General features: G+C 40.1%; 2 protein-coding genes across 3 annotated transcripts; both read right to left on the bottom strand.

Moving 5' to 3' along the window:
• Positions 1–29: 29 nt before the first annotated feature.
• cers5 (ceramide synthase 5) lies at positions 30–21,062 on the bottom strand. The gene is given in 12 exon segments (XM_029431420.1): positions 30–991; positions 2,587–2,743; positions 3,635–3,741; positions 4,326–4,349; positions 4,351–4,455; positions 7,354–7,446; positions 8,354–8,404; positions 8,549–8,606; positions 8,877–9,007; positions 9,912–10,017; positions 18,508–18,817; positions 20,949–21,062. Coding segments are annotated over 11 exon segments (1,170 nt in total). The 5' UTR covers positions 18,681–18,817; positions 20,949–21,062; the 3' UTR covers positions 30–826.
• On the bottom strand, positions 20,949–26,100 carry LOC115008104 (glycerol-3-phosphate dehydrogenase [NAD(+)], cytoplasmic-like). 2 transcript variants are annotated; one of them, XR_003832272.1, is made up of 9 exons: positions 25,965–26,100; positions 24,394–24,571; positions 24,174–24,314; positions 23,659–23,797; positions 23,008–23,120; positions 22,549–22,785; positions 22,325–22,431; positions 21,497–21,661; positions 20,949–21,084 (listed from the first exon to the last, which is right to left on the bottom strand). XR_003832272.1 is itself a non-coding variant. In XM_029431421.1 (8 exons), the coding sequence occupies exons 1-8, from the start codon at positions 26,006–26,008 to the stop codon at positions 21,565–21,567; spliced, it is 1,056 nt and encodes a 351-aa protein (XP_029287281.1). In that variant the 5' UTR covers positions 26,009–26,100; the 3' UTR covers positions 21,133–21,564. The 2 variants fall into 2 exon arrangements, 1 of the variants encoding a protein (XP_029287281.1); XM_029431421.1 differs by lacking the exon at positions 20,949–21,084 and having other exon boundaries at positions 21,133–21,661.
• Between the last annotated feature and the right edge of the window lie 442 nt (positions 26,101–26,542).

The following is a 26,542-nucleotide window of genomic DNA, read 5'->3' as shown; positions in this document are numbered from 1 at the left end:
ATAAACAGGACTGCAACAAGAAAGACATCTTTCAACAACAGAGTATATTTGGAAATATATCTTTACAAGGCACTCAAGTGAGAACATGATACCAGACATTTAGTATAGTCCTCATACCTGGATTCCTCCTTTATAGGCATAGGATTGTGACAAATCTCATAAACATTTGGTCTCAGAAGTCGTAAAAAAACAACCGTAAAACAGAAATAAACAAGTCACAAAGTTGCCAAACAACGTCGTTAAAGGAATAATCCACAATAAATCGCAGAAGGCAAAAACTGCTGTATAAACTTTCAAGTGTGCACTTCTGGTCACACACACACACTTACTGCAGGTGCCCTTATTTTAAGAGCTGATAAAACCACAGCCATAATAAGTTACTTATACAGTTATGCATATATATAATACCTGCTGTAACATCACATATTAGTGTTTTCTGCCCTTTGTGATGCAGTGTGAATTAACCCTTAACACAAAAACAATCAAGTTCATCCGACCAATAAAACTGGGAGAGAACACTGAAACCAATCAACATCTGCAGCACAAAGTAAATCCCATCGTTTGAAAAATAAGACTATATGTAAATCGCTTGCGTCAACTGATTTCCATATCATTTCCACTTTTACATGTAGCCTCTTGAGCTGTGCTGTACATGTCATTACGGGGCTCTTCAAAGCAAATGTCAGTGTATCCATCGTCAGTTCACAAATCTGTGTGTGTGTGTGTGTTTATGTGCGAGTCTTGCACGTCAAGGGAATTCCAAAAGACAAACAAAGCTCTTGGAGAAGTTGTGAGGGATGAACTGCAGGGGGCTCCCAGCTTCGTGTCACCAGCTGCTGTGGTTCTGCAGTCGAGCTTTGGCAGCAGCACAGTGGCCGTTAGTGCCGTTTTCTCCCTTGGGAGAATGACAATAAGCCTTGGGGCCTTCTGTGGGCGTGTCGGGCTCATTCTCTGAGCTGCTCTCTATGTCACTGCGGACATCTTTGCACACCTAGAAAGCAGATGGAGCAGGAAACAGGAGATTATTGTTTTCAGAAACTAATGTACTAATAACAAAAGAAATGTAATTATCAGAACAAAGTCATTTTGAGTGGAATATTCAAGTAAATATGCACGGCTACTTTCCGCCACAGACACTCGAGTCGAATCTGAATTTGGGTACAACAGCTCCACATTTAACTGCTCACAACGTTTAGAAACAACTAAATTAGTTAGGGTGTGAGGATATATTGCTTCACATTAAGGGGTCACAAGCAAACAGGTTGGGAACCACCGGTTCAGTTTAATGACGGGTGTATTCTTATCGTGCCACCTCAAGCCCTGCAAATGTCTTATCTATGCAAATCGCCAGTGTTCATCACGACCACACGGTGGTGGTGCTGCGCCTGCCGCATGAGAAACAGTAGGACATACCTCACATCAATGACAGTGTTACCACATGACTCATCATTTCCTCTTGGTGCCATCTCTGTGCATCCAAGTGTTGCTCTACTGCAACTATCGATTATTTATATTACAGAATACTCAAAGTCAAACGTGATGTCTTGTTTTGTCATTCCAAAACCAAACAATCAAAGATATTCAGTTTAATAGGATATAAAACAGGGAAATCTCCACATTTGAGAGGCTGAAAACACCTTTTTCTCCCTCTTTTGCATGAAAAAAAGATTCAAAACGATTGATTATCAAAGTAGTCGATCGACTAATCGTTGCAGCTCTAACTGCAAAAGCTGTCGAGTTTAATAAACCCACTGCAACTGCACTGAATCCATAACAAATTGACAGGACAGATGAAATTAAGATGTGTGAAAGGAATTCCAGCAGAGGGAGTCAACAGAAACTTACAGCCAGAAACAGAGGAGGGAAAAGTCTCAAGCAGACAAAGCAAACGGAGAAGAAGCGAGAGATCAGTGGAGAACGGCTCAGTGGACAAAGACAGACAGAAAGACAGGATCTCCCTCTCTCATTCCAGAGGGAGAGGAAACAAACGGCGTCTGCAGAGAGAACGAGACAGAGTCAGGGACAGTGAAGAGGCAGAAAACTCATCTCCAGTAGTAGCGTGTTGTGTTTCAGTAAACATTCTGGTCATAGACAAATGTCTGGTTGGGAATAATGTTCATTTGGGATTCTTTATAGCTCCTCCAAGCGAATGTTTTGGGGTCAATAGGTTTGGGACATCTTTGCTGACACATCATTAAAGAAGAGTTATTTTTAAATCACGCCACTTTGGACAGTTTGAGCTGCACTAATCCTGTGAACGTACAGTAACAGAAAGCTAAGTTAGTCAGAAGATGTTTATTTGCAGGTTCCTAGTGGCTATAAACAAACTTTTTAAACAATCGATTTGTGCAGACATGGCTTAGAAGTGTCAAACCCCTCAGCAGCTCAATACAGAAGGGCTGCAACTAATGATCATTTCCATTATCGACCCATCTGCTACATTCTTACTCAGATAACAGAGAAAATAATAGTTTGGGAAACAAATCGTCGGGAAAGTACATACTACAGTTTCTTTTCAATTTTCTTTCGCTCGGATCGACTTTACTTTACAGTCCTTCTCAGTAACGCGTCTGTGTGGTGACCCACCTTGCCCCGCAGCATGGCTTTGACAGCTATACGTGCTATGAGGTAGGACCAGATGATATGCAGCACTTGGAGAACCAGCAGCAAGAAGTTGAAGAGCCACCAGGACGGGTACGGCCCGACTATGGCCCAGCTCTCAAACATAGTGGAGTTCAGGACCCTGGAGAACGAGGAGACAAATAGATGTGAAGTCAAGCTGCACTTTAATCACATTATTAACCAGCACTCTTCTAATGAGGCCCATTATCGCGGTACAATGTAAGTCCCATTTGGATGCCATGGCAACCAAGCGGGCGGGTAACATAGGTCGACTGTAATGTTACGCGAGTAGATGGTGAGGTCATGTCTTCCTTTAAATCCAGGTGAGTGGCAGGAGGTTGTCAACAGAGCCACGTCCCCCAGCAGAGGTATGGATTTCAGTTCAGGTAGCTGCAGCGGCAACACTAGCTTTATCACTCATCCACACCAAGACACTGAATATAGCTGCTCGGGTTACTTTTCGGCAATGATAGGTTCCCTATTGTCCGTCTCTCTGGAGGTCGAGCTTCAACATCCAGGCCTCTGTTTAGGAGCAGTCGCTATCTAAACTGCTCAGTTTAAAAAGGGATGGTTAGGGTTGCTTGAAGTGGGGCTGTGTGAGGTACAACAACAGACCGTGTTGTAGATAGCGGTCAGAACACTCACAGTTTGGAGAAGCAGGCGGGAGGCAAAGTAATGTACTGCTGAGGCTGCAGCAAAACACATTGTACCGCTTTACCTTGCTGTCAGACAGCCCTTTCCGACGGAGAACTGAAGCCGTAATCTACGTTCTCTTGGAAGCCACCAGACTCCAGTAACTTTGCCTCGCAGAACACAGTTCAGTCAGTTTGTTCAGATTCACCAAAGTCACACAAAAACACAAACTAACTGATAAAACATGACAAACATGAAGACAAGGTCATTCATTACGTATCTGTTTCCATGTAATGTTTGTTTCGTAATGTTTTGCCGTTGCCCCTGCTGTTATTAATGAATTCATAAATGGCAGAGTAGTTTTACTCTGAGAACTCACCATATTGGATATATAACTAGTCGTGTGATGAAGAACGCCACACTAAACACAATGAAGAGGAAGTCACACGAGCGCTGGAACTTGGCATAGTTTGCCAGCTTGGCTGCCTGTAGAAAAACAAAATAGAAAGAAAAGTAACAGTTAATGGTACGTTGAATGTAGAGCACTGTAATTGTTTTCTCAACCCTATTTAATTCCCGGGCTTATACCACTGGTCTATTTGGATTTCAGCCAAGAGGAAGTGACTGGAAATGCCAGACAATTCATCTTCTTTGTGTAAGAAACAAACTGACATGAAGCCAAAAGGCTCCTGAACAAAGAGGAAACTACGGTCGTAAATGTAAAAGCAGAGGCTACACTGTATCAACAGCAGTCTTACGCTCTTGTTTCTTCCTTATCTTTACTTTATGTGTTTAGTATTAGTCTATCAAACATATTAGCGATAACTTCTCTTCAGTATCAGATGTATCACTGTTTTCATTAAAATCACATTATACACTAAGTGGCCATTAGATAAACCTTTCCCTTTAATGCCGTCAGGAAATCTGTAAATAAAGTACGAAGACTAAGGACCGGGTGAAGAGGATTACAGTTAGAGCGTGACATGTCCAGAAGCAAAGAGTACAGTATTGTTACAATTGAATCATCATGTGTGTGTGTGTGATCACAGTCACCGCTGTGTCTGACTGACCTCCAGCAGGAAGTCAGAGGCATCAGTGTACGCACATCACAAGGCTCCCAACTCGTGTCATGTTGTTGACGTAAGAAAAGCTGATCAGGCCAACAGTCGCTAAGTGATGGATGAACATGATCAGGAAGTCCTGAAATTAAAGAGAGAGGGAGAGGGACGGTTAGCATACATGTACACTGATTGTTTACTTGTAAGCTTCACTTATGTTGGTGTTTTTACACAAATCCCACTTCCTTGTTGTGCCATCGAGGGCTTTGGTGGTTGAAATTCTACCGAGAATTACAAGTTGACACAGAGGGGGGGGGGTTTACGGTTGAGGCTCCTGGTGAAGTAGCGGTTCAGACACACACATGTAACCCCAACGTCCCGGGTTTGAGTCTGGCTTCAGACTTTAGTTGCGTGCCATACCTCTTATTCTCTCCCCTGGTTCCTGTCTGCGCTCTCATGTATGTTTCTCATTAAAAAAGTAGTTGAATAGTACAGTATGTCATAAACAAAAGGAGCCATAAATATGTCATAAAAAAAGTAATAATTAAGTAGAGATGTAAAAGAAGTCACGGAGGAAGCGAGGGGATTTGTGTGTGCTGGGAGCCATGACAACAAACAAACAATCATCTTTACTCTTAACCAATCACCTGCTCGTAGAGAATCCAAGCTACACAGATGGTTGCGGACACATTTGTGTGTGTGTGTTATGGGGGATATGTGGTATTGGGAGGGAGGGGCGGGCTGATCTGGCATTCATGTGAAAACCTTCTTGTACCTTCTTCGTTTGTGGTTTTTTTGCATTACAACACCAAAAGAATGCGTAAAATAAAACGTTGCTTCATGCCCCCTCCCATCCCACACATCGCCACTACTAATACCAAAACGATTTATTCATGTCGACTGTCACAAGATGGAAAGAAACAGGCTGTGAATCAAGAAGCCACAAAACAGTGAATATAGCAAAATATACAACGCATGCACACTTTGAGTGGATGTGTTTCGATGCTCTTTGAACTGCAAGTATTTATCCTCTCTAAATGTTTTAGAACCGCGTCTCCTTGGCATCCTCTGTCCGACATTCACAGCTGCAATATTACAAAGCTGTAACAAAAGCCCGATGTACGACCAACGTGAGAGAGGAGGATGGATAATGGAATACGTACTGCAGTTCATCTCCATTGTCTCCTAACAGCTCAACAGTAACGTTCGACTCTTTTACAGGAAACAGACGGATCAAACTGGTAGTGCTGGATTCATGCAGACTGACAGAGAGAGAAGATGTGTGGGGGAGATTAATAGTGCAGAACAACCAAAGACAGACGCACATGCAGAGACTTGAGAGCAAAGAGAGCAGACGTGTGCATCTCAGTCAAGTCAGAGCTGCCAGCAGCCGACCACAGGGTGGATAGATACCATAAGGTCTTAATTATGTCTTTTCTTTAATTAAAAAGGGTTGAGGTCTGATTGCTCCATATTTATTATTTTAAATTGCTATACTGAAGGAATACTTAGTCTTTTACTTCTTTTACATTACCATTTATATTATTTTAGTTTTATAAACCTCTTATTCTTTATTTTCTCTATCTGTACTTATTTTTGTCCTTGTGATGTCGCAACAACTGAATTTCCCCTCTGGGGATCAATAAAGGCTCATTTGATCTGATCTCAACTGATCTGATCTCAACTGATCTGATCTCAACTGATCTGATCTCATCTGATCTCAACTGATCTGATCTCAACTGATCTGATCTCAACTGATCTGATCTCATCTGATCTCAACTGATCTGATCTCAACTGATCTGATCTCAACTGATCTGATCTCAACTGATCTGATCTCAACTGATCTGATCTCAACTGATCTGATCTCAACTGATCTGATCTCAACTGATCTCGTCTGATCTGATCTCAACTGATCTGATGTCATCTGATCTCGTCTGATCTGATCTCGTCTGATCTGATCTCAACTGATCTCATCTGATTTGATCTGATCTCAACTGATCTGATCTGATCTCAACTGATCTGATCTCAACTGATCTGATCTCGTCTGATCTCGTTCGATCTCATCTGATCTCTTAATTCAACATGTATTCAGCAGTTTTAATGCTCACTGCCACAGAAGAGCGTTGTAAAAAACATAATGTGTATGTTTTTGTACAAGATTTCCAGACTGACATCTCCTGACTGGGACTTTGAGTCAAGTTCCAACTACAAAGACTTTGTTGAGTTCGTAATTCCAGTGAAGCGTTAGCTTCCATGTTCACAGAATCTCTATAAAGAAAAAAGGTCTTAAAACCTGAAAATCTTCTTCTGTTGAAGTCAAATGTGTTCAAGTCACCATTGTTTGCATGAATACAGGCTCTTTTGTTTATCTTGTAAGTATATCTTATTGTAAATATTTACTCACTAACTTTGTGTTTTTGAACAAACTGTAAAGTACCCACAATGCAACTAAGCTGAGTAAAGGTTTAACACTGAGAAAGACCTTTAGGAATTTCCTTTAGCTGGAAAACCCCAAATCTACTAATAGCACTGGCACTTTTCCAGCTTCCCATTCCAGATATTTGCTGTAAGAAACATCTAACACATTAAAAGGCAAGTGTCTATAACTAACGCTATACACTAACACTAATGCTGCTATTCAGTGGAATGTATGTAATTCCAATAGAGTTAGGCCCGCTCCATCCTGCAATCACATGACTGTGGGTGCCCTCGTGCCAAAAATACAAAGCGCTCACAGATGGAGCAGCTCCGCTCCGCCCCCATCCAAAAAAAACTAAAACATGTGACTGTACAAAATTAACACAACTGTAAGAACTTGTAACAAAACAGAGGTTCATCTTGTTGCACTGTGAATTATGCACATACATTTAAAAACACTTTGCATCTCACATGGACACACACACACACACACACACACACACACACTTTCTGCCACTGCCAAATGAAGAACAATAAACGTATTAATGAAAGTTTCACAGTGAACATCGACTGTGGTGTATCCAGTGTGGTCCAACCTAACAGACAGTGTTGTTCCGCTCACCTTTCTTTTAATGTCAGTGAACTGGGAGAACATGAGGGACCAGTAGAAGGCCAGTTCTGTCACATAGTAGCGGTAAAGACCCGGAGTCATGACCTGAGGAGACAGAAAGGTGAGATGGATTCAGTCCAGATCACGATTTTATTCATTTTAAAAGTGTTTTTTAACACAAACTATACATACATATATATATATATATATATCACACAGTATTAAGAGTGAAATAATGACGTGAGACCACCGCTGTGCAAACACACCCTGTCCCGGTGAATCACCATGATGTCCAAAGTGACTTAATGAATAAAACATCGTGCTGTCCAGTGAATGTGTTTTACACTGGGTTCAATCTCATTTCATAACAAAAGGCAGATATGAATGGACAGTGTGTGAGGGTTTAAATCTCTGTCAGATAACAGATAAGGCCTTTAACGGCATGAAATATATTTAAATTTATAGCTGTAATCAGGACAAATGTGAACTTGTAGCTTGAGTTTGAATATGATGGAAATGTTACCAGTGGGCCTGTCTGTGACTGACATCTGCAAAAAGACAGTTAGCCGGCATTATAAACGCATACCTGCAACAAAACAGCTGCATAATATTAACTTGTCATTAACTGCTTTTAATGACACATTATCATTTATACAAGGAGCAAGGAAACAATATAGAAGCCAACAGTAAAACATAAAAAGATGAAAACTTATCTTTGTGATGAAAATAAATGACCCTCTTGACACATTTTAACTAACTTATTATTTTGAGAAAGTTTATCATTACTTTGCAATCCTAAGTCATTATTTTGAGATCACTTTGGCAGAAAAGGGCTTCCATAAAAATAAGTCAACACACGTTCCTATTTTGGCTTTTCATGGTTAACTCTGTTATACTTTAAAAGTTCAGTTTTTGACTTTGATAGTTCAACTCTGAGGTCATTTCTGACGCTGTACTTATTGTATTAGATTGCATTATAGATAATAGATTATATAGACAAAGCATATCATACCTGATAGGGATAACCGTACCAGCAATGCCGTGTATCCCACATCCAAGGAGACTAAAAAACAAACACGTATTAGAGCTTTTGTAATCCTAAAGGCTGTTATCTTTGGAAATATATCCAGCCAATCAAATATTCTCAATGAAAGAACAAACAATAACAACTAAAAGCTCATTTCTCCTCCGTTTGCCGATTGCTCACCTGCCACAGAAACCGGAACCCACAGGTAAATATGAACAAATAAAATGTAAACCTCCACCTACAAGTGAACGAGAAGGAATTATGATCCAGAAAATAGGGCTGGTTTAAGAAAGAAACAGCACATTCAAAATAAAACACACGGTATACATGCCCCTTAGCAATACATGTCTCGCCACAATCCTAACATTACATGATTCTTATTCTAAATCTAACAATAAACAGGCCTTGAAGTAACACAAACTTAGAAATACTGGAACACACACACACACACACACACACACACACACACACAGCACACTAAAGGTGAGCACAACAGGGATTAACCTACATGCTCTCACAGAATTTAGTGTGTGTGCTGGGTTTATCTTGGTTCCTGCGGTTTCTGAACCAACGGTGGACCTTTCGCACCTCCCAGTCCAGCTGCTTGGACAGGCCGTCCAGATGGCGAGAGTCTGGATTCTGTGCAGAGAGAAAATAAGAGAAAATAACTCGGTTTGGATTAAAGTGAAGTTCACAGAATCCAGTCCAAGCATATTGCAGTTCTGAGCTTTATTTTCCAATCTCTGAGATCCTCAAGATAACACTCTCAATGGGAGCGCGTGAAGTCAGCAGATACAAATATTATCAGCAGGACGTCAGTGAAAACTGCAACAAATCAAGTGAGACATTTAAAGAATTTAGTTTTCTTTCGGGACAGAAATGTGCTCTTGCATAATAGATAAGCGTCCGTGCCCAAGTGCGGTCCCCTCACCAAACAAAACCCACCATAATAATCTTTATTTCTTTATTTCAAAAACCAAAGTGCTTCACAAAGGCAGGACACTATTTCAGCAAAGTCATTAATCATTAGGTTTAAAATAACGAATACTGAAAAAAATCAACACTATTTTGTGTAAAAAATTAATAATAATAATAAATATATATTTATAAATATATGTATATATATATATATATATATATATATTTTATAATATATATATATATATATATATATATATATATATATATATATATATATACACACACACACATATACACACTGTAGTGTAGAAAAAAGTAAGAATAGGAAATTAAAAACATTTAAAAGTAAATTAAAACTATCATCTTGATCATAGTTTGATTTATTAACAAACAATCAGTTTCACTGCCTGCATCCAGCCTCCAACTTAATCACATATAAACCACAAAACATCAATCGCTCCATGCAACTAAACTCAAATGTAATGCAAATAGTGTCATATTGTGGACTCTCCATATGTTTAACCCTCATATGATCTTTGGGGTGTCCGATGATATCAGCCACTGACGCTCCAGTACATTGATGCTTCTTTAAAAAGAGAAAGATGAAATCAGGAAAGCAAACCTTGGTGATGGATGTAAACACTTTCTCCAGCACTGCATTGGGCTGAGCTCTCCTTCCAGCACCGGGCTGGATGTGGAGTCTCCGGGCGCAAGTGCTCGCAATAAACCTGTGGCAGAGGTGTAAACGGGAGATGATGTCGTTAAAACATGCAAACTCGCTCTCCGTGAGGAAAACTTGCAGTACCTGCTTGGCCCAAGCAGCAACAAAAAAGAAAACACAAACAGAACATATTCGAGGTAATAACAATAACCACAAAGCCTTTTTTCTTTAAAAAAAAAACAAAAGTGTATACACATAGTAAAAAGAATATACACAGCAAGGTGCTTTATATGAGACACAACACATTAGTCCTTCCACTGAAAAGATCTTATCAAACACACCTCCTCGATCTTCACGATACAATCTCAGTCTCTCCAGATGTGTTTGTCATTTATGTGAACACATTTAAGATAGCTCTATTTTCACATTTGGCGGTATGAGAATTTAGAGCAGTAGTTATATAAAATCAGTGCATGGATATTAACTCCAGATGGGAGTCAGATTATGCAGAAATGCGCCAGCAAGGGCAGGAAAAAAAAAGACTACTTCTTGCTGGTAAAACCTGAAGGGAAACTATGCAGGTTTCAAACTTTTAAAGAACAATGCTGAGGAAGGAAATGCTTCATCATGTTCCTTAGACCTTAAGGACACATTGCGTTGTGGTGAGAAATGCTGAATGTAAAGATAATTATTGTTTGTTTACAAACAAAGATACTCCACAAGGCACGTTTTAAGTGCCAGCTACTCCCTGGACTACATCAGCTGTTTGAATCTTCAGGCTAAAGACAGGTTTGGTTCTTTTGGATCTCTCTCTCTCTAGAGAACGCTCTCGTATTGCAGATATCGTAGGCAGCCGAGCACTATAGATAGCTCGCTCTATATCTATCTCTCTCTCACTCTAGCTTCTATCTTCTCTCTCTCTCTCTCTCTCTCTCTCTCTCTCTCTCTCTCTCTCTATCTCTCTCTCTCTCTCTCTCTCTCTCGCTCTCTCTCTCTGGTTGTGCCAGTCGTCTGTTGTTGGGCTTTATTGGCCTGAAGGTTTCAAGTACAATGTTGCATTAGCCTGTTTGGCTAATATTTCATAAAGCAAAAGAGCTTCTCTAAATCCCCAGTAATTCTTGGATGACTCCTTCATTATGGGAACATTACTGACCTTGCACGACCCCTGCCTGTAGTTCTGTTCGTTAGGACTGATCTGTCATACTTTCAGCTGGGAAAGATGCTCTGAGGTCACCAGAAATGTTTATCCGAACAAAATTAGGAAAGCTGTGCTGTGACAAACATCTGCACAACGAGTGGCTTATTATTGGCAATTTGTGCTGCTGGGTCGCTATGATGTTTGGCTCATGGCCATAACTTTTTATTTGTGAGAAAGCCTTCTCGCATGTCTATAGAGGGCCATAAATCCTTCTTCTTGAAGAAAGAAAAGCTCAAATATAACACAGATAGGATACAGGATATTATTAAGCAGCAACCTGTGACTCAGGTGCAGCAGGTTCAGTGTTTATTCTCCGCGCAGATCGCTCGGCTGCAACAATGGCTCTCTGTGCGTAGAAATACACTGACCTTCAAAAGAACATAGCTTTACATGATCAAAATGCATGATGACAGGAGAATTAATTACAGGAAAAAAATTACTTTTGGTGTCACACAACATACCTCCCGACTACCAACGTAGCTAAATAAGTATGAAATAATATTACTATCGGTGAGAGACTCATACCATCTTCTGCACCATAAGTTGTTTTTATGACAACAATCTCTTTAGATATCGTTATGTGCAAGGTTGTCTGTGGGGCTGCAGCATCGATGTACTCAGAAACTCATTCCTGTGGTCTTTACCTGTGAAACACGTCTCTCTAACAGGAAGAAAAGAGTCTTTTGTCAGAGCTGCACGACTGAAACCGACTTCACAGCACAGACGCAGTTCGTTTATTAACCACAGTGGTACTCTAAAACACTTCCTCTGGTTGAGGACACAGGAAGCTCAAATAAAATAAAGCCCATTTGGACACAAGTAGCTCAAGTCTACGAGGTCAGTCTCTGCGAGGGAGCTCCAGGTTTAGTTCACGAGAAAAGAACAATAATAATTGTGTGATTCTGTGTTCATGTTATCATCTATTAGGATCTATTATTATTGCTCTGTACATTCACAACAGTGTAATGCAATCAAAGCACATGTTAATAAGCTGCAAAGTGCATTTTACTGGTATTCTGGAAGTTTCTAAAATTCCTTCAAAAGAAATTGTAGGACTCTGTGCCCTGCGGACACACAATAACACAACTCTACAAGACTGCTTTGTAAACTGTGGTGTGGTCATACCCCTCAGTGTGAACGAGGAATGCAAACTATGTTAATGCCTCAGAATAAAGTGTGAGTCACGTCCGTGTCCCAGTATTACTTAATCACATGTCATGGTTTCATTATTCAACGTTCGTCTCAAGAGTATGATTTGTTTCCAGGCAAACCTTGTATAGTTATAAACTGTCTATATCAAGAACAAATACGTGTGAAAACTTATCCCAAATTGCATATTGCAATGGCAATTAAACATGGAAGCACTAATAAATAAAAAATAGCAAGAAGAAATGAAACACACAAACCACAACGGTTTCTTCGATGGGTTTTTCCCACAAGTTCCTCAAATCATTGACACACAGTCAGAGATTCTTCAACTAAGTATTTGACTTGATTGTCAAATTGTGTTTCCAGTCATGAAGAAGCATCTAATAAAGTCTGGTATGTGGTAAAAACAAGACTCCCTATTATATTAGTGAATATTACTAATAGCAACATTGTGACCATTATCTTTTGATACAGTTCATTTAATCAAAAAAGACATTGTGAAATAGCAGCGACAAGGAAACATGACAGATTTAAACTTCATGACCCACATATCAGGTGCACCCATGTTTACAAACCTGATCAGCCAGTATCATATTCTTTTGTACAACGTTTAAAAAACATAGTTTTTAGGTTTATTATTATATTTTTTTTTATTGATAAAAAAAACTAACAGATTTGCAACCATTTGATTTTTGACAATCTTGCCACTGTAAATGTTTATCCACTTTTTGATCAGTCGATCTCTCATCGAGTCAGCGAGATATAATAGATTTTTCTGCCAAGTATTTGTTAAAACACAATACTGAACTAGTGTTGAACTGTACGATGAAAGCTCCTTTGTATGAGGATGTACGAGGAGATGGTTCCCGGTGATGGGAATCTGACACTCACCACAACATAGCCTTGTTATGAGAAGGAAAAAGAAAAACTGCAAAAGGGCTTTTCATCTCACGTGAAACCGCTCACACTTCTAGTCCTCCCTGTTTTTACTAACACCTTCCTGCAAGAAGCAGCTTTACCTCCAACCCCTTTCTCATTGAACTGAAATGACTTGTTGTCGTGTGTAATGACTTGTTGTAGATCAAAGTGGCTGCGTCCTATCACTTTCATATCATCCAAACTAGCAAGTGTATTTGTCTATACACATAAAGTTTAAAGAATACAACAAGTCATTTCAAACCTATGTGACTCAACACAGGTTCTTCAAGCTATTTAATTTTTACGTGGTTCTTTGGGTGACCTGTAACGAGAAGTTATTGAAAATGACACTGAAAGTAACAAAACCGCAGTGTACTGATGACTGTGTCTGTCTGACGTCTGCACAGAAGTTAGACTGGATAGGTCAGTTTCATGTGGCGTGATGTTGTGAAATATTACTTTTCACTGTTTAATTGCTCCTTGAGAATAAAAAAAGCACCTGAATGTGATGCAGCTTCTAAGTCTCATTTTGCGTAATTGTCTTAATAGCTAACAATCTCTATCAAACTGCTACCAATTACTTGGGTTAAGATGAGTTGACGTGGCGCAGTTACTGGTAACAGTGTAGTCACCACAGCCCTTTCACAATTAAAGAGAAAAGTGTCCATACAAGCCTGAACCTGCTGTGCTAATCAGCGCATTGCAGCAACAGGAGGGGGGGGGGAAAAGGCAAGAGACGCAAGCTAATCTATTTATGTCAAACGTGAAAACATCCCTGTTCTTCCTCAGAGCCGGACCACTCCAACACACACAAAGCCCGTCACACAGAGACAGGCTCAGTGTGGTCTGTGAAGGGAAGAGCGAGCGACATACGACCAAGGAGGCCGAGCACAGACACGACTCTATTCGTGGCACAGTACCGAATGTAACTGTGGTCTTCATTTAACATGGAAGAAACAAGACTTTTAGGGTGAGACTAGGGCTGCGTGATATTGGAGAAAACCTGACCTGGTATGAATAAATACAGGCATTTTCAACAGGCGACGACAAAGTAACCGTTTTTGGTCAACATCATCCTTCCTGTAGCCCAAATGTTTCAATGCTACTAATGTTGCGTTTCTTTTTGCAACCAAATCTTCCTTTTTCTGTGATTTTCTCCTGCTCCTCGCTCATTTTCAGGTTGTGGTCGACGACTAGCGGGGCCTGCTTTGGTTGTTTGATAAATTGATAGTTCGCTGCATGTCACTCACTGGCAACTAAATCTGTATCTAAGAACCCTTAAAATGGCTGGGTATATTAAGCAGCACGTGGACGTGGGTGCAATGTGACTATTGTGCACTCGCACATTGCGTTGTCGATGCTGAAACGACGTACTGTGCAGCACTAGGAGAGACAATGCCTCATTATGTGGGTAATAAACAGAACACTGAACAAGGAGGATGTTTAATGCATCACGTCAACATTTTTGTTCAAGGTCAACCCTCTCCTCACTTGTGACAGAGAGAATATGTTAGTGTTTCTTTATGGGGGGCGGGGGGACAGTCAAAATGGTCAGATCTGTCTGGTCATAATCTCATACACATCTGAACAACGTTCAACCCATGACTCGGATTAGAAGGGCCGAGGCCTGCCTGCCTGCCCGCACACGCACACACACACACACACACACACACACACACACACACTGACCGCTCCCATCTACAAAATCACTGCCAACAGCAAAGCCATGATTGTGATCAAACAAGAAGACACTGGTCTATGAGAGGCGGGCTCGGTGAGGCAGCTGAGGACAGCAGTTAGTCAGAGAGAGGAACTGCCTGCATGTAGAGAGAATGTCACACGAGCTGGTGAAAAGTAAGACTTTGATAAACTACAATAAGAAAAAATAAGCATAAACGTGATACTCTAAAGTCTCCACCGTGTCTGTATTCTTCCTCACAGAACTGAATGATCTCATCTTTACGGCACAAACTGCAGTAGACCAAGATAACACTGTATGACTGATATTAGGTAAAGTACACAGGTTCTGTAGATTCTCAGAAAGCATAACTAGAAGCATAGAAAGCATGTGTTTACTACTGAAACACTGGAAGTGCTGCAAGAAGTCAAAGTTTCACTTTCTATTAAGTAAAATGTGAATGACTGAAGAATGAAGTTGTTTGATTTGAGAAGCTGAAGAATTGAAATGTTTTTTTTCAAATGCATAACCTAAAGATTATTTTCATTGTCTATTAATCTTAATTAATGTCATAAAATAGAGAACATTTTTAATTTGATATATTCATATAACTTGTTTTATTTGACCGAATGACATAAAACCAAAAGATGTTTAGTTTACTATAATAAATGACGAAAAGCATAAAAATCCTCACATGCAGAAGCTGGAAAACAGCGTCGTGGTTTGGCATTTTTGCTTGAAATATATATATATTATTTGTCAAAAATAGTTGCAGATTTATTTTTGGAAGAGTCAAAGTGAAAGCATTGCAAGGAGAAAGTCAGTCGAAGAGAAAGAGAAACGGAAGTGGTTGAATTTACATTTCAACACACCAAAAAGGCCGAAAGTCAAAAGAGTTTGTGACAGACTTAGACATAGTGTGAGCGCCTGACCCTATCACTGTGTGTGTGTGTGTGTGTGTGTGTGTGTGTGTGTGTGTGTGTGTGTGTGTGTGTGTGTGTGTATACACCAACAGCACAGTCTGTGTTTAGGTTCTGCAGAAAGTATGAACTCAAGCTGCGGTGTGATGTTTTTATCTGATAAATAAATGAATGAGCCAGCCAGTGTCAGACAGCGGCAGCGTTTACGCTCCCTGATAACATCAGTGTGGATCAGTCTCTCCTGGAGGACAGTCTGGTGTTAGAGAGGGACAACCAGTCCAGCTTTGACACCCGAGACAGGTTACCTCATAGCTGTGTGCATCTCATTGAACAGCAACTCCCCTAAGACACCTTCAATATCTGATTGATACTTATTTACAGCCACTTGACTCGGTCTAAATAGTTTGACAGTGTGTTTGGAGTTGTAGGTGTCATGTCTGAAACCCATGCCTGAGTGTCAACGGGCCATCCCCTGCAATCTAATTCAGATTCACGAGAATATTTCATATTACTCAGATTCATTTCTTCTACCCGCAATGCTTTGCCAACTGTTGTTGCCGGTGTTCCTTTACATTATGTGTAACAGACAGCTGTAGTGCCTTAGGTACGTTTCCCTTTGTTGCCTATAGAAGGCCATTTGATTAAAAGGTCACACAAAGCTAACTGGCTAATCGCGAATCCCAAGCTAATAGTTATGCGAGCCCAGATCACGTACCTTTTTTTATAGCCATGCAGTTAAAACATTAAGAAGACAATGACAATGCTCGTCTTGTGTTGCATGTTATTTGCAGATTATTTTCTAATATAAATCGATTGGTCTATAAAATGTCAGAAAATAGTGAAGAATGTCCATCCCTGTTCTCAAGGTCTTCTTTTGTCAGTCCAAACCCTAAAGCTAATGATATAAATCTCCATATTTCAGAAGATGAAAACAGCATTTACTGCCATTTTTGCATGAAAAATTACTCTTTTTCTTTATTACTTTTTCTGTTTATTGACTAATTGATTAGTTAACTAATCGTTGCAGCTCTCGAAAAACAATATCTACCTCGGTATACACTGTATTCAAAAATATATTTGATGGAAATCGTCTCAAATATATTGTCATATTGCTAAACACGAACTGCAATTGTAAACTTTTCTTTGTTTTATCCCATCTCATATCACTACTGAGATATCCAACAACTGTGTCAACCTGCAGTGTTTCTCCATACATTGAAGCCCTACAGCTGACCTCGAGCTTCAACACTAAACAAACACAATACTATAGCAATTGTTTACATAAGCAAGGAAATATTTGAGTAATAGGAACTGGTCTCTCATGATGTCCACTTTCTTGGATTCAATGCAAAACTCCTCTAATTCTTTTAAGCTGAAGCTGCAGTAAAACAGGCGAACCCCTCCATCAACACTTCAATGCCTTAACAAATACTGAAACCACGTTATTAGGACATTTAGTCCAGTAATAAAAGTTTCAGTCAACAAATATGTCAGTAAATGTAGTTTTTCCTGTTAACAGTCAGTTTCAGTTCACAAAAAAAGAAGCTTTCACTCCCCTTCGCTTCCCCAGACCGATAAACAAGACACCAAAACTTCCCAAAGAGAATCTGTTTTAAGGGAGTAATAATAAGATATTCAGGACAAATACATCTGCCCTGACAGACTTTCTTCTAAACTTGGACTTGTTACCTCCGCCAAGGAGGTTATGTATTCGGTTTGGTTTGTTGATTTGTTTGCGAGAAGTTTATATGCAAAAACTTCTTGCCTGATGTTCATGATACTTGGTGGAAGGGTGTAGCATGGGCCAAGGAACAACCGATCCAAATCCCGATGCGGATACACGCATGATTTTTCACATATGGAAACAACCTTGGCGAAGGTCTGCGCTCTCCGAATGACCTTTTTGTTTTCTCTTTATACGAGGAAGAAGGTCAGGCCAGTTATAAGATAACTCAACAACATCTCAAACTATGCAACAATTGGCTAATTAGTTACATTAAAGCTTTGCTCTGGTTTGCCAAAAGCAAAAACGCCTTCAGGACATCTTCACAGTTGGCTGGCATCCAAGTGTGTACCAACCCAGAGCGTGCATTGGTTTAAGAGTCTTTGTTGTTGAACTCCATCAATGACACCGTGGCCTCCTCCACTTTTCAACACAGCTTAACATTTACACAGGACCTGATGGATACCTTGATCTTATAATGGGACAAGAAGATGGGGAAGTTTCACAGAAGCAGCAGGCTGGCAGGGCAGTGGCAGCACTCCCTAGCACGCTTGCATGCTTCAGTTAATGGCAGCTAAAGACACATAAACAGATTGGTTAACAGTCAATGATTACCCAACTACTCTGGCGTTACCCCAAACATCACTGACAAGAGTTTTGAGAAGGGGTGCCCCCCAACGAACGGTGTTACATGCACCTGAAGGTAACTCCCAAGAGACAATTGTAAACACACATTTGTGTTTAAAAGTAGGAGAGAAAGAAAATAAAAGTACAGATGGATAGTAATGTGTGGACAGAAGTACCAGGTCATGAGGACATATTGGTGTTTGACCCGAGTTCACACACATTTAAAGATGTTGGTTCACACACCGCTAGCAACGCCATCACTCCGTTGTTGTGAAGAAACCTGTTAAAAGTCACTTTTAGGTCACTTACAAGAAAAGCACCCGACATGAGAGGCGAGTACTAACCTTTCGAAGAGAAGCCTGAAGGCGAACATCCCCAAAGCCAGCGGTAAGGCAGAAAACAAGTGTCCGGCTTTGGGGTACTCCACCCCGGGAGCTGGGTCAGCCAGATCCGCCCAGGTTACATTGTGTGGGAGCCAGAACCTCTCGTTCCAGAACCAGGCTGAAATAGCAGCCATGTTTCCCGTGTCCCGGTCCCCGGACGGTTCGAATAAATTAGTTTATTATCCGGAAGAAAAGGATGTGGGAAACTTGATGAAAGCCTCCTGCCCCTGGGACACTTGTGCGATGACTTGCCTCACTGAACTTTACTGCACTAGGGTGAAGGAAACCACACACTTCCGGTTCAAGTCTTCAAAATAAGATTCCCAACGGTCACTTTTCGATAGTGTTACAGTAGAAATACATTTTATTTAACAAGGTTCAATCAATATTCACTGTTTCGTTCAGTTATGGTTTTTACAATATTGTATTTTGTTACGTATTATTATGGCTGAAAACTTCAATCAATATATTACTGTTTAAATAATCCCAAAACTGTTTTTTTCTACACCTTCATGTTGAAATGAAAGATTTTAATTATCTTTTAATGCACACACAGTGAAATGTAGACTCTGCATTTAACCCATCCTAGTATGAGGAGCAGTGGGCAGCTACTATACAGCCCGGGGGACAGTGCCTTGCTTAAGGGCACCTCAGCAGTACCCAGGTACCAGTCCACACTCTGCACTTGGTCCATTGGACTTGAACTGGGACTGGGCTACTGCCGCCCCTAATATTAGTGAAAGTAATGAATGAAACAGTTATACTAAATTGGTCTCATATAGCACACTTTTATCTACATTACAGTCACAGCTGTTTCCGTGGAAAAAAGGTGAATAATAAGAGATGTGTCCTGCGTGTCCAGGGTAGTGATGCATTTTGGTATTCGTTTGAGTCACTGGGGAACATTATATGGGAGTCATTATTTTCTATTAAAGTAATGAATTACACAGTAATGAAAACAAGTGTGCTAAGCTTGAGACCAATTTAGTACAGTACTTTTATCATAGTTTTCACTAATATTGGCAGCATGAAAGTATTGAAAAAACGTGGGTTTTGTGTTATTTAAATAAACAATAATACATCTCTAAATCAGCCTCCCAGCAATTATACTGCGAGGGCCGGGAGGAGCTAATCTGATGTAGTTTTGGATTTTGTAATTACTAAGTGACAGATCATGGACGTGCAAGTTTTGGCTTGCAAGTAAAGTATAAGACTTGAGACTTTGACTCAGACTCAAACCCAGTTTCTTTTATTTTGTCATACATTTTACTTTTTAATTTTGTAGGTGAAACTGGTCAGCTTCCTGTATTTTATGGCTGTCACTGGACAGCTTGACTTTGGCTGCCGTTTTTAGATGAGGATTGGAATTGAGGAAGTAAAGGCGGGTCCGTCCTCCCTCACAAGAGGGGATGGGTGCCATGCATATACTGTATTACATCCATCCCTGTTGGAGCAAGACTGTGGTCAGATACTTTAATATTTAACTTATACAACCATATTAAATGCTACATTGGAAGATTGTACAGCTCAGTAATCCGATTGATAACTCATCTCTAAAGGTGCAGCATCAAAGATAGATAAAACTGACGTGAGTGATGGGCTTGTGATTGATGTGATGGCGCCATCAAGTGGTCAATGGATGTATTACAACTACAAATTGTGAAGGAATATTAAGTAACATCCTGACCTTTATGGTATTTTATTTCTGTAAGGGCTCAGACATACATTGCACCTCACTGAATGTCATCATAAATATTTATAATTGGAAAATAGACCTCAAAGCGGCTCAAGTGACAGTCACATTATGAGTTTTAATGGCACCACAATGGCATAGCGTTTTGAAAAGGGAGCATCCCCGCGTCTGTGTTGTTAAGCAGCGATGGGGCAGCTGCAGTTCTGTCCACCATCTAATTATAGATGGACGTTTGCCCCTTTAGAGCGCGTTATTATTAGAAATCTCACAGGCCAGTTGACTCAATAACTATGCAAGGGGCATCAGCCAGGGAATCTGATTTTAAACAAGTGGCAAATGAAGCAACTTCATGGTCTACAACATAACTGAGGAACAGAGCTGATGTTTTAAGCATTAGTGGAATCAAAGAGGACATGTAGAGGATCTTTGCTCAAGTGTTTTAACAATTAGGCCTACAATACTGCTAAAGCAGGGAACGTATAATACCATTTCAAGGCCAGAGGAAAAAGGCTACCCGATGTCTTTCATGCTGCCTTTAGCTGAAACTCTTATCCACAATGATTTACAGGGACTGACCTTTGATGGGATACACTGGCATGTGGTTTCTTGTATTTTAATAGTAATCAAGTGTGTTGGAAAACATTGATTATGAAAGCATTCATACATTGATTACAGTACCACCAATAACCCATGCTGAGCCATCACTTACGAGAGCTGAGGCAGGACGTGTGCTAAAAAGAAAGGTTGGAGTAGACACGTCTAGAAAATGGTAAAGGTGAAGAGTTTAGAGTGGCAGCCTGGCTGAGCTCAGGTCAGGTTACAGTGAGGCTGCTGCAGAGTGTATCCTGCAGGCAGATAACAGCAAAATAAAACATTACACAGGAACACAGGCGCCAGGTTCAATAATTTATTCCAAAAGAAATCATCAGAAGAAGTCCAGAAGATAAACAACACAATGAGAGCGGTACCTGTTGCATGTTCAGTGCTTTGTTTAAAAGACATGCATGTCAGTGAAAAGGCACGTTAAGGCACTTTTACCCGAGAAATTAAGTAACACTTCGTAACATTCATGTCGGGGTTTGAGTATTGTATAAGGCAGAACAATTCAAATTCTTAAAACCTTTAAGACAATTTGCGACATTTATGTTTGTTTCCTGTCATTATTGTAATAGAAGCAGGTCAACACAGCAGCTCAGCTCTTTTCTGTTTGAGATTCAAACATGAAAGTAGTCGTCGTCCCCCCCCCCCTACAATCACCTGGGTTATGCGGTAGTATTAGTGTATATCCTTTCATAACTTCCACCCATTCATTGGTCTGTAATCCTTCACATGTGCTCTGGATGGTCCTGCAAACACTTGACGAACTCTGTGACTGGGTGGCCGTTGAAGCAGATATCGTGAACAGCAGTGAAAAGAGGAAACCTGGAGAGGCCAAAGAATGATTTATGAAGGATTCAATTATTAAAGGAATAGTTTGACATTTTGGGAAATATTCGCTTCCTAGATGAGAAGATTGGTACCAGACTTAAGCCCTCATAAACCACAGCTCGTTTTTGTACGGATTGAATAAGCAAGACAAACCTCTGTGAGTTTTGAAAGGTGTTGGTGGGCAGATTGTGTTACCTTTGCACACGGTGCAGTTTCCTCCTGTTGTGAGTCTTTGTGCTGAGCTGCCACCTTTAGCATCATATTTACAGTACAAACATAAGACTGGCACAAATGTTCTCATACAACTCTGAGCCAGAGAGCATATTAGTGCATTTCCCAAAATGTCAAACGGTTTCTTTTGCGTAACATGATGTGAACACAATCAAGTGTATTTCCTAAATGTGTGTGTGACTACTGGGATGGCTTTTATGAATGTCAGTGCCCATAAGAGGGTGTGATGCTCTCGACGCCTTACATTTTGTCATTGTTTATTTACTTTCTTTAACTATGATTTATTTTATATCATCTGTATATTCATGTTCATTTATTTACTTATTTTCCTTGCATAGTTTAACTTGTACACCCTCTGAATGTATCACGAGTGTGGGGCAGGGGTATTTATCACAATTCAAATATTAAATTAAAAATAAAACTTACTTTTCAACCATCTTTTTCTGTTCCAGGATGTGGTGGACATCGAATGCAGTTGCTGGACCCTGAAGCTTCTGACCGTTCAGCATCTCGTTCTCTAACTGCTCGATGCTCTAAAACAAAAACATGTTGGTCGCCGTTTTAGTGTTAGATGTTACATTATCACGCCTCTCGTGAGAAGGGAGTGATGAAAGAGAAACACAGAGGGAGACAGCATCTGCGCCTCCTACTTTGCCAGTTTTGGCGAAAGCCTCCCCGATCTTGCGGTTGCGTCCACCGTAGCAGGTTGTGATGAGGTCAGCGATGCCGCAGCTCTCCAGGAAGGTGGCGGGGGAGACGGGGCAGTCTGTGCAGAAGACCCTGGCGAAGGCGATCATCTCCATCAGGCCGAGACGAATCACTGCTGCCTTGGTGTTGTCTCCGAATCCAAGGCCATCGCAGAAACCTGCTCCCACTGCGACAATGTTCTGCAGCAACAAGAGGAGATGCTGCTGTTATTGTGTTGCACTTCTTTACATGTTGGGGTTAGATAAATGGACTTCTTTTGATTATACAGAATTTTTCATCGTTACAACTTTTATGTATTTTTAAGAGCTCAAGCACAGACATGGCATTGAATTTCTGCTCGCGCTTAGATGGGAGTGAAAATAAAAAAGGTCATTTTGCTTTGAAGGAGGAGAAAAGCCGACCTTGAGCGCCCCACAGATCTCTACAACATCCGACTCCTCCACCACCGTCACACGGAAGTTGGTGGTCTGCATCAGATCCTTCAGGATGGGCCCGTAGGTCTTGTCTTTGCACCCTGTGTCCAAAAATAACAAAAAAAATATTCACCTGTTTCCATAGAGCAGCACTGTGGAAATGTATACTGTATAGAACAAAAAACATGCATTTCAAAATAAAGTTTACATTTCTTAAAAGTTCTGTGTTAAAGACTAAGGATTTCTTTTCAAATACACCAAACTGCCGTGTATACATAGTTTAGGGAGCTTTACTTCACAACATGCTTTCAAGACATGACCCAACAATCTTTCACTTTAAATAAATCATTGGAAAATGCCAATAAACAAGATTTCTCTGTTGTCAATATGACACGGGAAGACAAAGTCTGGGGTTCGGGACATTACACTGGTTTGATTGATTTTGACCAACATACTGTATATTAATTATATATCTAAAATCATCCAGTCATCACATGTAGTTTGGAAAAACATAATAAAAGAATTAGATTATACGTCAACACATGATTATATCCTGTAAGGATTCACTTTCTTAGTCAAGTGCTTTCTAAAAGACAAATGTCTCCTTAATAGTGTCACATGTGCATCTGCCCTCCATACCGATGGTTGTTTCACAGAACTTCTCGTCAGCGACCTCGTTGGCGATGTTCGCTCCCATGAGGACCGTTGTCGTGATGCCCAGCTTTCCTCGGATGACCTCTGAGATCAGCTTCAGACCCTCTGGACCTGCATCCACACCCTGGATGCAGAAGACAGTTTCTTGCAGTGAGTGTAGGTTTTCAAGGGATTTGCTTTAGTGTATTGCAGCATAGACAAGAAACACACATATAAAATAGGAAGAAAAATGAAGTTATGCGTTTGCCAAGAAAGCTTCTTTGAAGTTGAATTTAATATTTAATATTTCATAAATTAAGTACTGTACACATGCTTGTGTGTGCACCTTCTTTTGGCTCCTGTCATCAATGACTTTATGGTTGTCTTGAAATGTGAAAATCGTCGAGTATTCACATAATTTAGAAAAACCCTGAAAGTTCTTATCGTGTGTTCAGAGATGTTGGCTCAGAAATGTTATAGTACAATAGGAATACAGATACAGACATGAGAAAAGCTTTTACCTTGATGAGAGACATTCCTACAGCATCCTTCTTGATGTGGTCTTTAATGGTGTCACACACTTTCACAATGAACTGGTGAGGGACCACGAAGATGAGGATGTCGGCTCCTTTCACAGACTCAGCCAAGTCTGGAACAGCCAACTGATGAAGAGAGAGGACATATGGTGAAACCTCAATCATACGGCACCAAACTGTCACCAGAAAGGGTTTTCATGCTCACCACATTGGGGGGCAGCTTGTGGCCGGGCAGATATTTCACATTCTCATGGTCCATGTTGATGATTTCTGTGAGTTTACGGCCGTTCACCATCTCTTCAAACACCCACATGTTTACTGTGGTGTCAAACTTATCATACTTGGCTGCGTTGGCACCCACGATCTTGGCAATAGCAGAGCCCCTGTGGACATGGAGACACACAATGAGAGCTCTGGTGTGGAGACGGCAGCTCGTTGAACTTAATGTTTCCCAACTAAAGGTTAAATGCCCTCTGTTATTTTCTGTGAAGTGTAAATCATACATCGATTTCAATGGATGACATACTCTGACATGGTGCTGCAGAGATATTAGAAGGAAAACGGGTCAACAAGTCGTCATATATTTAGTCCTGACTTTGACAGTTTACATTAATTCTCTTATATTCTTCTGGCTGATACTGACTTTTTATTCAAAGCTCTTTGCATCAACTATTGCTGATATTAAGGAGGTCGTACACTGAACTGTGTAAGAAACGACACATTTTACACTTTTAGATATATAATAGTTGATTTTAGATATAACATGGCTGACTTCTTGTAGTTGGTTATTGATTTAAAGACAGTCTTGTAACTCCTAATAGTGAACAGTTGTGAACATGACCGGTGACACTTGACCTTTGTAGTGAAGACATTTAGTGTCACATGACTTGAATAGTTTTTTAGTTGCTTTTCCGGACAAGAATAATACTACAGATGAGAAAAAGAATACCAGGGGTCCATTATGTGGCGTATTTTAAGACTATAGGCTATTAGGTATCAACATAACATCGGCTATGAGCCGATTGACTTTCGTCCCGTCACAACTGATCTCAGTATAGAACAACACAGTTTTAAGGTACTTGTAGTTTTGCAGTATTACATGCTTCTTTATATTTTAACTCCACTATAGTTACTTTAGATTACGTTTTTAAATACATAGCATATTACCGGTTTATAAAACATGATGAATTGTTACCCAAATGTATATAACTTTATAAACTTTATAAACTTTTTAAAGTTTAAATGATGTCTCTCACCTGGCTGCAGAATTAAAAGGCTGCTTATATAGAAATGCATCGATAATAATCATAATTTCAATATGAAACAATTTAATATACACTGCCACTACACTACATAATGAGCTTTTACTTCTAATATTTAGTTACATGTTGCTAATAATACTACTTTCTTACGATGAATGCAGGTCACCACTACTTTGGGTTAAGTATCTGAATACTTCTTCCTCCACTGACTGATCTAAATGTCAAGCAGGCTGAGGGATATCAACACCACGTGAAGGCTGATTCAGCACAAACACTGCTGAATTATAAAAAAAATGAGGAGTTGCTTCTTTAAAAAAGACTTTGAAGGTGTTAAAGCATCAAAGATCATCAGACAGAGTCAGAAAACCTCCACTCTGCAAAGCAAAATCCACTCTCGAAAATCCAATATCGATATGTTGATATAAACTAAAGCGCACAACTGACACACTATTTAAACTCTTAAAAACAAACACAATAAAGTTGATTCAACTCATGTTAAAAAGCTTCCACTCACCAGTTACCAGAGCCAATCACACAGATCTTCTTCAGCGCTGCCATGATGTGTTTGACCTTCCAGACGGAGCTGCTGCCGCTGCGGAGACACACTGAAGCCGGGACTGAGTGTATTTATACCGGACAGCTGAGGCAGGGGCACACCCTCTCCTGCTGGTTGGTCTGCGCTGTCGCGGGACAAACTCTCTTTATCTCTTACACACAAGAGTTTCATTGCCAACGACGGCTTTTATGTAATTGTTGTGCATGTTATAAATAAAGAACTTGAACAAATTAACTGCGTTCATTCTTCAATTTAAAGGTAAACATAGATAACTGGGAGTATTTCATACATCTCTGTGAGCTCAACTAAACAGACTACTGTGTTGGTGCTTAAGTTTCAGGCTCCCTCCAACAATGCAAATTAAATATATATTTAAAAAAGAAAAACATCACACATTTAAAATAAAATGAGAATCCAAACATAAAATGAGAATCCAAACATAAAATAGTGCAAATTAAAATAAGGTATAAAATATAAATAAAATAAAGTAATATAAATTAGACAGTAAATGCTAAGTAGTAAAATAAAATAAAGAA

This window comes from Cottoperca gobio, chromosome 5, assembly GCF_900634415.1.
Source record: "Cottoperca gobio chromosome 5, fCotGob3.1, whole genome shotgun sequence".
NCBI lineage: Eukaryota > Metazoa > Chordata > Actinopteri > Perciformes > Bovichtidae > Cottoperca > Cottoperca gobio.
Note: the sequence above shows the minus strand (reverse complement) of the source record. Positions and strands in the feature narration are given on the sequence as shown.